The sequence below is a fragment of the Calidris pugnax genome, unplaced genomic scaffold (assembly GCF_001431845.1).
Source record: "Calidris pugnax isolate Ruff unplaced genomic scaffold, ASM143184v1 scaffold147, whole genome shotgun sequence".
Classification (NCBI taxonomy): Eukaryota; Metazoa; Chordata; class Aves; order Charadriiformes; family Scolopacidae; genus Calidris; species Calidris pugnax.
Genome location: NW_015092359.1, coordinates 3,877,031 through 3,889,735, shown reverse-complemented (window position 1 = coordinate 3,889,735; position 12,705 = coordinate 3,877,031). Strand labels below are relative to the sequence as shown.

General features: G+C 41.6%; 1 protein-coding gene across 4 annotated transcripts in view; it reads right to left on the bottom strand.

Annotated features, from left to right (window-relative positions):
- The window catches only part of TTBK1 (tau tubulin kinase 1), a 103,800-nt gene that overhangs the window by 49,038 nt on the left and 42,057 nt on the right, over positions 1 to 12,705 (bottom strand). For 3 of the 4 annotated variants that reach the window (XM_014962426.1, XM_014962427.1, XM_014962425.1), the window contains 3 exons: positions 3,685 to 3,750; positions 1,952 to 2,044; positions 1,102 to 1,227 (listed from right to left, as the gene is read on the bottom strand). In XM_014962426.1, the coding sequence (XP_014817912.1) occupies positions 1,102 to 1,227; positions 1,952 to 2,044; positions 3,685 to 3,750 (285 nt within the window). Of the gene's footprint in view, positions 1 to 1,101; positions 1,228 to 1,951; positions 2,045 to 3,684; positions 3,751 to 7,994; positions 8,059 to 12,705 lie in introns of those variants that run through there. The other variant, XM_014962428.1, reaches the window with a different exon arrangement.

Below are 12,705 nucleotides of genomic sequence, written 5' to 3'. Positions count from 1 at the left end.
AATTTTTGGAAATCCCCAGGGATGGAAATTCCACAGCTTCTCTAGGTACCTGTTCTGTACTTAACAACCCTCATTCTGATTTTTTCTCCCTTTAGTCGCAATTTCTCTTGCTGCCTCTGAGAAAAGTCTGCCTCTGTTCTCCCCACAACTGTCCTTGAGGCAGCAGAAGACAGCAATGAGATCCTCTTTTTGATTTTTCTTCTCTAGTCTAAACAAATCCAGTTCCCTCAGCACCTCCTCAGTCCACCTCCATCCCTCTATAGCCTTCCACCTTAGCGGCAAATGTTATTTTTCCACTGTACTATACAGAAAGTATTGGCTCTTTTTTTTTTTTCTTTCTTTTTTTTTTTTTCTTTCTTTTTTTTTTTTTCTTTCTTTTTTTTTTTTTTAAAAGTTATGGTTGCTATGCTGCAACACGTATGTGGCTAAAATAAAAGGCACTGTTGGAGAGAGTTTGCTGAAACACCCTCCTACCATTTGCCCACTCATTTGATGCACTATCAACAGGAGCAGACACTCATGTAAGACTGCACAGATCTGCTAATAAAGTGTTGTTTTCATCACTCTGGCTTTAATGTACAGAGAAAACCACTGTGATAAAAAAGGGACACAGAATCAAGTTGTCTCAGTTATACTGTGTTGGTTGAGCTACTGTAACTCATTGCATATATGCTGACAGCAAAGCGAGTGGGAGAAAAAAAATAATGTTAAGATGATTATTAAGAAAGAGATAATAATAGCTAAGGCCCACAAGAGTCGGCAAGAAAACAAAGGAGTCGGTGTGCACTGCTGAGGCTCTTTGCAGATTTCAGCAAGCTGTGCTAAAATTCTGTCATATTTGGAGTATCTCAGAACTTTTATGTTTTAACGAAAGCCAAAAGCACCCTGTTGCTTGGGAAGAACTTTCTGGTCTGGAGTACAGGATTATTTTGGACAGAGTGGAGGAAGAAGAAGAACAAACTTTTGAGATGTTGAAGAACTGTGTAGTCCAACCTTTTTCTCCTGGTCCTAGGAAAGGTATTCCTCCGCTAGATAGGAACATTAGAAAGTCGAAATGCCAGAGTGCCACGCATCAGATTGGTAACAAAGAAAGGCTCCTACCTGATAGTCTGGCTTGGTGAAGTAGTCTAGACTTGCAATGTGATCCAGAAAAAGGTGGAACTCTGAAGGCATGTGTTTTAGCAGCATTCGGTGTTCATACTTTTCTTTTATCATGCCAACCTGCTCCTGGAAAAAAGAAAAGTATTTCAGAGTCAAGAATCTCTTCTATTGCTTCATATTCGTACAGCTTTATCATTCCTGGAATATCATCTAGTTTTATCATTCCTAGAATACAGCCTCTTCTTAGACTGAGCACTGTGTCCACTTCTCCTGTTTGGTGTCCCCAAGCAAAATGAATTTGGTCACTACAGGCAACAGTCAAAGGGGAATCCCGAGTCAGAAACACTCTTTAGAAGCTGTGCCTTTAGGACAACCTTTTGCACAGATGCCCTATTTCTTTCCATGGATTTTACTCTCCAGCACAAAGTATTTTCAAGACAACACGAACAGTTAGCTTTATTCTGTTTACTTTCCAGTTGCAATTCCCATACAGCTTGCTTGGCACAGCAAAGCATTATCCTGCTGCCTTTCTAGAGGCTCTGTTTATTTGGTGAAAGGACAGCTCAGCCTTTCCACTGTTGTTGTTTGCTTTGCAAGAACAAAGTCAAAGTTGCTTGATCAAGTACAATTACCAATTTGCATAAGAATTTGTCTAGCTACTCCAAATAAGACAAACTCCACACTGCATGTCAGAACACACAAAAGCAGGTTAGCATCTTGCAGCAAGACCTGATGAAAAGCAAGCTCTGGCTTTACTTCAGCTGCACTGAGCTGCAGGTGAAAAAAGAAGAGTCATAATAATAACAACAATGTAATGTTTTATCTCAAGCACAGACACTAGATTTCCTACCTTATCTTTGATCTTTCGCCACGGAAGCTGACCAACCGCAAACTCCACCAACATGTAAAAGAGGGACCAGAGATCATCATGTCTACCCATCTCCTGGAGAAAAGAGAGATGAAGACTGAGGAGCAAAGTTCCATGCTGCTCAGTAGTCCAGGTGTGCTCTTCAGATGAGCTACCTCATTTCAAAAAGCAGGAAGAGAAATCATACTTCCCATTCAATGATTAAAGAAGCCAGATTAAAGACTAAAGATGCAAAAATCAAGCATTTCTTAAACTTGGCAATGTCAATACAGTCACCCAAATAACATCATTTCCCCCCCTTTTTGTGAATATATTAGGAAAGAGATTTTATCTATACAATAAAGCACAAGTTTTCCATAGGACTCTCCCTCACTGAATATACAGGAGTTGAATATTTATTAATGGGATGCAGAATAACCTAGATTAAGAAAAAAAAAACCATACTGTGTGTAGAGAGTGTTTTTTATTATTGTTTTTAAGCTAAATATCATTCAAACTCTTCTCACAAGACAGCACTTACTCAAGGGCTTTTGCAAAACATCGAGCACCACAACAATTTACAGATTTGTAACGTTTTCACATACCACTCTCCTCCTGGCCTAGCAAATGGGAAACTGAAACACGGGGATTAAGGCTGAAATTGTCAAAGCACAGGAAGCCATTTTTGGTGCTCAACATCCAATGTCTAGAACATGATTTCTCAGAATAGCATGCATTATACAGCAATTTTTGTGTCTAAATATACCTTCAGCTGATGCCAGCTACAGCTGGCACTATTCAGCTCTTCCAAAAATTATACTTCAGGTTCCTCAATGTCTCTCAGGAAACAGAATGAATTAATGAAGGCAATCAACTGCCCTCCCCATATCATAATTTCCACCTTCTGCAGACAATAACTTCCTTTCCTAAAAAAATATGAAACTTCCTCGAATGTCACAGGTTGTCCTACAGACTCAACCCAAATAAGGCCAGAAACCTGGAGGTAATGCAAAAGGGCTGATAGTTTCCATCTGACGAGCACTTAGCAGCAGAAACTGAGGATTTATGGTTTACTGTTTACAAAGGAACATTACTGGAATAGGACAAACGAGTGTTTTGAGAAGAATGTTGGATGAGACTTCTGGAAGCATTTAGAATGCAACAGGCCAGACATTATGTAAATAATGGCTTTTTTCAGGGAAAAATAAACCTAGCTTTCACTAGGTGGCTCTTTGTCTGACAGCACGATGTTAGTATTAAAAATTTCAGGTGCAGAATGGATTTGGGGACCTAGCACTTGCTAATTCATAGCCAAGTTCTGCTAGACACGAGTAGCAAGCAGCCTGGCGCTTAAACCAATTTCTACTTTAGCATGTAGTTGCTTTTTTCCCCCCCTTGAAAAGTGTCTGATAACAAAATAACTACAACTAATAAGGCTGCTAGAAAAGATTCGGTAACTGAATCATAATTTTGACCTTACAGTCAACAGCCTTCACCACCTAATGGAATTCAGTGTCTGATAACAAAATAACTACAACTAATAAGGCTGCTAGAAAAGATTCGGTAACTGAATCATAATTTTGACCTTAAAGTACACCTAATGGAATTAATCTGCTACACTAACTTCCGTAGGTGACAAACCAGAACTCACATCTCTTACTCCTCTCCCCCTGAAAACAGGTTTCTGAGGAGAAATAACCTTGCTTATGACTCCTTATAACCAAAAAAATACTCACTCGGTTTTTGTGTGCATTCACCGAAGCGTAGCGGACCGTTCCTCGAAAACCAGCGACGTTGCGAGGCTGAAGGGAGACAAGAGAAAATCTCAGAGACAGAACAGATTCCTGAATCCCCTGCGCAGCTAACTCCTGAGAACTTCTCTTCTCATCTATCCTGGCATTGCGTATGCACCCAAAGGATACAAAGCTCTTACTGCCTTTGTATTCTCTAATCCAGCTAATCCGATAGCATTCTCCAATTCTACATTTCTAGAAAAGCTTATTTTACAGAGAGAGGGCAAGGTGGTTACAGTGATAGGTTAGAAGCGTAATACAGTGATAGGCACAGAGCTAAGAACATTATCCAAGATCATATTTTCCTTTTTAAGCCTCAGGTCAAGGGAAAAGCTAGTAAAGAAGCGCAAGTGCAAAATTGAGTCACATGAGCTAAGCAAAGCTTGAGGGCAGCCTGGTCAGGCCAGATGACCATAGGCATTTTGCTGACACTGCTCGTCAACATCCCCTGTAAGACTTAAACAAATTAAGAACCTCTGACTTTCAGAGTCCTTGCTTTTTTCCAGATTCTTGGCAGTATATCCTACAGCATGTATCTTTATTTTCTCTTTCTCCGATTCTCTTGTTCTGCACGTCCTTGAGAAATAAAGCCTCGATATAGAGGTCTGTGGAAGAAGGCAGTTCTCCTGTGACTGTTCCTCTGAGCTGGAGGCTTTCTCTGTTCTGGGGGCTAAGCAACACTTCCAACTCTTCCTACCACTGCCTCCACAAGAACATTAGACCATGTGAGTTCACTTACTGAAGATGTCATTGTTCTGAAAAAAAATGCATTTATGTAAGGACATCCACCAAATCCTTTCGGCTTAGCTAGATGCACCAGAGTTAAGAGCAGTGCTTTCAGAATTCACCTGGCAAAACCAGGTTCAGGCCATAATAATCTTCCATAATAAGGTTAAGCTTGGGCAAAGATCTAAACTTACTCATAATTAAGATCCTGCTCTTACAGAAATTTGAGCAACGACTCTAATTGGTAACTTCTCCCACTGAGCCGATTCGTGGTTGTTCTTTCAGCTGTGCCTGTGCTTTCAGAACTAAGCCTAAAACTGTACTTTTATTCTAGGGCACCTTTCTGTCCGCTGAAATACATACACAACTGGCTGGCTTTTGGGTTCAGGGAAGTTGCTCTGAGTTTCAATATCCTCAGAAAGAATAAAACTTTAAATGTTTTTTCAGACAAGTTCACCAACATCGTGCCACTAACACACACCCGAATGGTGTATTAATGCAGCTCTTAAGTTATAGTGACTCCAAGCAAAAAAAAAGCTACAAGTCTGTCTTACAGCTCCTTTACTTTAATCAAATATTCCACAAGGAGAACCCATAAGCATATCCCGTGTGCTTAATGCAGCATTTCATCTTACGAGTACACCAGTTTGAGCTGTAAGCTATTACCTGCTGCTAAATAAGTAGTCAAGATACTATATATTATATTCATGACCTTGTACCTCATTCCTCCCGGAGCATACATTTAGAATTCCCACTGACAAATGGCTGCAAAGTATTTTTCAGAATTCCAGTGAATTCACCCATGTGAGTTCCTGAAAAGCATAATACTGGCCACTGGAATACAGCTGTTGGAATCAGCCATCACTGTAATGTCCTCTACATATTCAAAAGCAAGAGGACATTCCTTTCTTCCATTATGAGTGGAAGCCTAGCGTGTTTGGATACTCTCCATGAGCCATAAAAAACTAGTGTATTGGAGCAGCTCTAGTGTGTAAGACATAATGTTTTCAGAACAAATATTGTTCAATGTTTGCAGTCCATGGCAGTTTGTCTTTCATGCTCCTTCCCTACTTCAACATCTTCAGTTATCAACTGTGTATGTACTGAACCAAGTCCCACATGCGCTGGTTGGCGATGTCTCTGAAAATCTTTTTAGATCAATACTTACTATTTCTGGCAGACAGGCTATCTTTGCAGTCTTTAATTAGATCTGTTCTGAAACCAACTCTAGGCAGTTTGCAAATGTACTCCCCTCCTCCTTCAGAAGCAAATCAAAAGCCCAGCCATCTTTTAACTGTATATCTGTCCCACAGCCAATATGACAGAGTTCACCAGGCCAGTCCTGCAGCTGAACCCAAAGGGCTCTCCATCCAGTCCTCTCTCATGTGGTACCTCAGCCAAGGGAGGACACTGCAACTGAGCAAGACTCTGCAATTGTTTTGACAGGACGTTTAGAGCTTTGAATAAAACATGCAGATGTTAACTGTGTTAACAACACCTTTTTCTCCTAAAGGTTTCACCTCTTTTAACCATATCTGACTGCCCTGCAATTGCCACAAGGCAATTAGTCATGCCTTTTGACTGTCACTAATCACTGCAATCAAGTATTTCCATGGCTGTAGAGATACCTTGCTTTTCATCTAAACAAACAGCTCCTGCCTGAGCATGTATTGTAACACATTCTATGTACCCAAGTGTTATTGACTTCTCTTCTGAATTTATCAACATGAATTTTCCAGATGATTTCTTTACACACTTCATCTCTTTCAGTTAACAAATTTCATTCCATCACTGCATTGCCCAGCAGTGGAAAAGAGCCTGGATAAAGCATCCTTGCTGTCCAGACCAGTCCGTATTTGTCACAGAACTGAAACTGTAACAGTTAGGAGCTTCAGACAATGGAATCATATATAACCCAATTGAATTGAATCCCCAAAATGATAAGAAGGTAATAAGCTAGCAAGCTGAGACACAATTTTAAATCATACATGATATATTTAATAAGCTAGCAAGCTGAGACACAATTTTAAACCATACATGATTTATTTATTTTTTTTTTCACATCAGTATTACTATCAAAACTGTTACTCAGGGAAAGTATCTCTCTTCCTGCATTCAGATTGTGCCTAGCACAAAGCTAAAGTAATTTATTACACAGAGCTGTCAGGGAGATGACAGAGATATGAAATATATTGCATTGTGTTAGAAGCTTGGTTTAAAATGAGTTTTAGCTCAGGAGAATGTATTAGATCACTACCACAGAGCAAAAATTATACTCTGTGTTCCTTTCAATATATTAGTAATGTACACGACCTCACAGACAAAGACAGAATGAGGTAACAAAATCCTATCCGAAGTGGATGCATTGTTCCAGTCTGTGCTCTTTTGCACCCATCAGCTTTTCATCATTCTCCAGTTCAAACCCTCACCATCATTCGTATTTTAAGTGCCAACAACACATTTGTATTTTAAGTGTCTCCTTTACCATTCACGTGAAGTCTGTCTTTCCTGTATATGCTCCCTTTATTTCAAGAGTGCTCATAATTCCTCATTAATCTGAATCCCTGCTCCTTACACCACGATCATAGAGAACAGAATTCTTCCTCTTGCCCATCTAGTCCCGAGATTGATAGTTTGAATGTCCCAGTTTCCAGCTTCCTTCCTAAAAAACTTTATTTGGATGCCAGTACTTTCCTCCTGCCATTTCTTATGCCTCTGGTACTCTCATAGAACATGACTGCTGGTTCCTCCCCAAGTTTCTGCAAGCACCTCATGAGATCCACCACCTTTGCCCCTGGCAGGCCTGCTGTCATCTAGGATCATTAACCCACCTCTCCTGGAAACAGGAAAAGGACTTCCAGCAGTAAGAAAATGAAAAGAAAGTTAGCACAGATTGAAGAAAAGGTGGTAAGGGGAGAGAGGAAATGCCACAGATCACTGGAAGCACTTGGAGATATATCTTGGATTGAAATGACTTGTTGGAAAAGTTGTAGTAAGAAGGAAAAGCGAACGGAAGCTTTTACTGAACTAAAAAGGCAGTATCTCTGTGACTTCTAAGGATCTCCTGCTTCCATAGTTACACTCATGGGGGAGATGCAGTGATATGCATCTCTACCTCTCTTGTGGAGCCAAACTCTGCATCTCTTATATGTATTTTGTCTGCTAATTTAAACAGCAGCACTTTGTAGAACTAATGACAGTAGTATATTTTGTCCCAATGGGGAGTCAGAAATAAATAGAGGAAGCTGGAACCAAAAATTTTAAGATGAGAGAACTCCCCTCCCCTTGCCTCCGAAGCCACAGAAGTGACAAAATCAGAGTCTCTGGCACCACCCAAATATCTGCCAGCCCCTCAGGCAGTGTTGTTCTAGGCCTCTGCATCACAGTTAGGTAGCTGTCACGATCCTGCTGAAAAACAAACATATCATGAGGGAAAAAAAGAAAACCAGGTGTAATTCGGACTTCCATATATAACAAAAGCACAAAACAAAATGAAAAACCCAGAAGCATGGTGATGGCTCACTCACAACTCATAGCAGAGATGGTTACGAGCAGCGGATGGGAAGCCAACGCATCAAACACAGCCTCAAAAGAAGAGCCCAAAAGAACTGTAAAACAGAGAGAAACCCAAAGAAAAACATGATAAAAAAACAACAAAATGAGAAAAAAATTAAACAGAAATGAATTAAAAAAACAATTTAATACTGTATCCCTCCAGAAAGCTGGGTCTCCTGATCAGCTGTTGCCATCTCCCAGCATCCTCCCCCAGGCTGTTGGCCCAGGCTGTATTTAGCTTCTTTTAGACATTGGGTGAGCCCGTGTGGTTTGTGAGAGCTCTGTAAAGTGGAGAGAGGGGTCCCTCTAGAGACTTAACCTCCCCCTGCTCACACATCACACCTAAGAGGATATAGTTGAGAGCAGAGATGAACGCAGCCTAACCACAGGCGAGTTTCACTGAATTTTTAGAGTTGGAAGGGACCATAGAGATCATCTAGTCCAACTCCCCTGCTGAAGCAGGATTGCCTAGAGCTTGTCAGAGCATGTTACTCAGGAGCATCCAGGCGGGTCTTGAAAATCTCCAAGGAAGGGGACTCCACACCCTCCCTGGGCAGCCTGTTCCAGGGCTCTGCCACCCTCACTGTGAAGAAGTTTCTCCTCATATTTGAGTGGAACCTCTTATGTTCCAACTTGTGCCCGTTGCCCCTCGTCCTCTCAGTGGGAACCACTGAAAAGAGTCTGGCTCCCTCCTCCTTCACCCCTCCCTTGAGATACTTGTAGGCGTTGATGGTTGTAGGAGTTGTATGGTTCTACCATGATTTTCCTTCCTAAAATTACCTGATACCTACACCTCCCTTCCTCCCCCTATCAAACTGATCTGAAAACCAGCAAGAGGATTTGCTCTCTCATCTTTTGCCCTTTTCACCCAGAACAAGTTCTAACATTAGCACGTAAGTTTCTAAAAATGAGCAGAGATGCCTCCCCTTCCCCATTTTAATTGTCACGGGTTTCCACCATGGTGTTTGGCTTTTCCTGCAGCTTTTCCTGCAGCTTTTCCTGCAGCTACCCCCTTGCTTTCTCATCAGCAACTTCCATACAATCACTGGCTTCCCAACTTTACAGGCTTCAGAGCTGCCAACTTCCTCTTTCCCTTTCCCTGATGGCTGCTGCAGGGCTCCATCCTAGAGACAGTTGGGGTCTCCTCTGGCTGTGGTGGGACGCAGGGTGGTCCTTCATTTGTTAGCCAGCAGAACCAAGGTCAGCACTGCTTTTAGGTCCCCGTGAGCAGTCGTTGCATCTTAAGATGTGAATCGCCAGCCTGATCAGAGGCAAGAGCTAATTATAACTTATTACAAAGCCTTAAAACTCAATTCACTAAGCTGAAGGAAGACCTCGGCTGAGAGACACTTATTCCAACAGAAATCAATCTAAAGCAGTCAACCCAATGGACTTTCTTATTTGAGTCTGAGTATTCCTCCTCCCTAAAAATGTGCAAATTCTAAGAATTCCGTAGATTTTTGCACAAAATTTAGTTTTGAGAAAGTTACTTAATAGCCTCCTACTATTCTTTCCAAAGCAAAAGACCCAAAGGAGATGAGTTAAAAATGCCACCTTTCCTTCTTTACTTGAGAATTCAAAATTTCCAATGGATTTTTAACATCAGAAAAGACCAGGAAAATATTTTTTTTCTTTCTGAATAGCGTGAACCAACTGTCTCACCACACAATCCCTGCACCAGAACTTGTACTGGAGATGAGGATGCCTTTTTCACATTAGAACAGGGCTAAGAATGAGCATTTTTTTTTTATCAAAAGCTTATTCCAGCTGTAATCCTATTATGCAATTATAATTCAATTTTTAACAAGAGAATTTTGACCTCAGAGCCCCACTTGTTTCTTACATGCATGGTCCCATAGGGGAACAAGTAGCAGAGAATGTCCCCATGGAAATCATGGAGAGTGCTGAGTAAGAAAGATAAGTTTTTCATGTGCTGTAACACAGAGAGGGAACCACTGCTATTGAAATGTTTTGGAGAGTGTTGTAGAGTGTTAGTCACATCCCACTTGTGATTTATAGCTCATAATGCTTTCCTGGAGTCAGATGGAGAAGACAGTCCTTTTCTACCAAAAGGAAGAAGACAAAAGACAGTCGTGGCAATCACTGAGGTGCAGCAGAGTTAAGTTCAAATCTCTCCACTCCTCGGACAGGGATGAAAACCACACCTCCCTCCTTCCAGAGTTACACCCTCACCCCTAAACCACAGGGTTCTTCGAGATGCAAGTCTAAGAACATCCAAGTTGGAAAGGATTCCTTTAGCACAGAATAATTGCATACTTATTACCAAGAGAAAGTGTATGCCAGGCACTCTGTAACCTGGCAGCCAATGCACTTACCTGATGGAGGGGAGGCTTGACCTGCAATCCAACTCAACATGCACTTGCCCAGGGAGTGAAGCCCCCACTCCCTCACCACCGGACACAGTAATCATTTTCTGTTACTCTCTCTGTAGCCCAGTGGAAAGAATAATCAGAGCTACAAGTGGAACAGCATCGACCAGAAGGTATGACATACTCAGATGCACCATATCCCCCCCGAAGCTTGGCAGTAAAGACAATCAGAAATGGAAAATGGGATCTCAGTTGCCTGCAGGAATATATGGGATTTGAAACTGAGTTGTCCTTCCTTTCCCCTCACTCCTGTACCACAAGAGCAATAAAGAATCACAGAATCGTAGTGGTTGGAAGGGACCTCAGAGATCATCCATGTCTACACGTTTCTTAAACACCTCCAGGGATGGTGACTCCACCACCTCCCTGGGCAGGCTGTTCCAATGCCTGACAACCCTTTCAGTAAAGAAATGTTTCCTAATATCCAACCTGAACTTCCCCTGGCGCAACTTGAAGCCATTACCCCTTGTCCTGACATCTGTAACTTGGGAGAAGAGACCGACCCCCGTCTCTCTACAGCCTCCTTTCAGGTACTTGTACAGAGCTATAAGGTCTCCCCTCAGTCTCCTCTTCCCCAGACTGAACAACCCCAGCTCCCTCAGCCTCTCCTCGTAAGACTTGTGCTCCAGACCCCTCACCAGCTTCGTTGCCCTTCTCTGGACCCGCTGGTCCCAGAGAGCTGGGACAAAATAAAACCACCAACAACCTGATGTCGATGATCTGAGGTCACTCTCACTGAACCAGGGCTTCCAGGGGAGGAAAGCAGAGAAACAGTTACTTATAACAAGATACAAGAGTCCCTGCTCACTAATGGATTTTCAAATCCACCAGCTAGGCTCTTTTCATACTTTTAGTTTCAATTGCATTGGCTTTCTGAAGGTGCAATGTTTTAAACCAGAACATGAACTCTGTTCTCAAGTCCAAATTTGCTGCCTCAACAATGAAAGTAACAACGAGAACCTTTACGTAATTTTCATGATGATCTGTTTTATAACTAACCCATTCCCACAGAAACAGCATTTCTATAGTATATTAAGTGTGCAATATTTTTAAAGACATAGGTGCTTTTTTTTTTCCCCTTTCCCATCTCTGTGTGAACCAATGTGTCTATGCTGTGCTTTCAGCCTTATCTCCAATTACCTTTTTACGAAGTTTAAGATAAATATTATATCCCTTTCTAAGGGATATAACTCTGTGTACTACAGCTCCACAAATCTGTTTCTTCTACTGCAAAATGTTCATCTCCTACACAACGTCACATATATTTGAAGTACAAAGTAAGTCTAAAAGCTAATGGGCTCCTATGTTTGAATATTTGGGGTCTTAGGATGTAGGAGTTAATATCCTTTGTGTTATTTTACAGCTCATTTTCCAGTGGGGGAAAACTCCTTAGTAGAAAACCATAGCTTTCTGTCCTGTGCTAATACCTTGTTCACTGCAGCAAAGTTTATTTTTAACGCTACGAACAGACACTATGGGAAAATGAATACCTTTTTCCTCAATTAGCTGACACATTTCTGCAGCCTTCATCGTGCTCCTCTAAACAGGAGGCTGTGCACTGTCCTGCCTACAGCATCTTCTTTCTGCCCACTGACTCTGGGAGCTGCCCTCGCACACGGATCTTCAGCCAGGCACCGCAAACTGCTGCAGTGCAGTCTGAGCCACCAGGAGATCGAGATCTAATCCACGGGGCTGCAGCTGACTAAGCTAAAAAAAAAATAAATAAAATGCTTGCTGAGCACAACAGCCCAGCCTCAGATCTTGCAACCGGAGAGAGAGATCCCAGAAAAAAACCCCATAGCCTCTCCTCTATTTTCCAACAAATAATTAAGACCAAGCTCCTAAATCCTCGACCGCTTTCAATTAATATTTGTAAAGCCACAGGGAATACGTTTCTGAAGGCACAGAGGAAAAGTATAACGCTTTCTGTACTGCATGTCAGTGACAAATCTAGCAGACCTGAACAAAGATCAGTAATGATCAAGGAGTTATTGTCCAAAACCTGACCTACATTAACCCAGAAGACCTTCGTGGCTCAGAACACCTCCACTATGTTATAGAGCACATGTTGTTTGATCTGTATAACAACATTTATGTCTATTTTCACCTCCAAGTTCAAATTTTCTGCTCAGCCTTAGTTCTCCGCCTCAAACATGTTCTGCTAGTCCAGCTCCCTGCTATAAAAATTAATACAAGGTGAAAACTTTGACTTGTGTGCTTTCTATAGAAGATACTTACATAAATTTAAGAAAACAAACAAACAAACAACTTTTCAATTCATTCCCCAATTGCT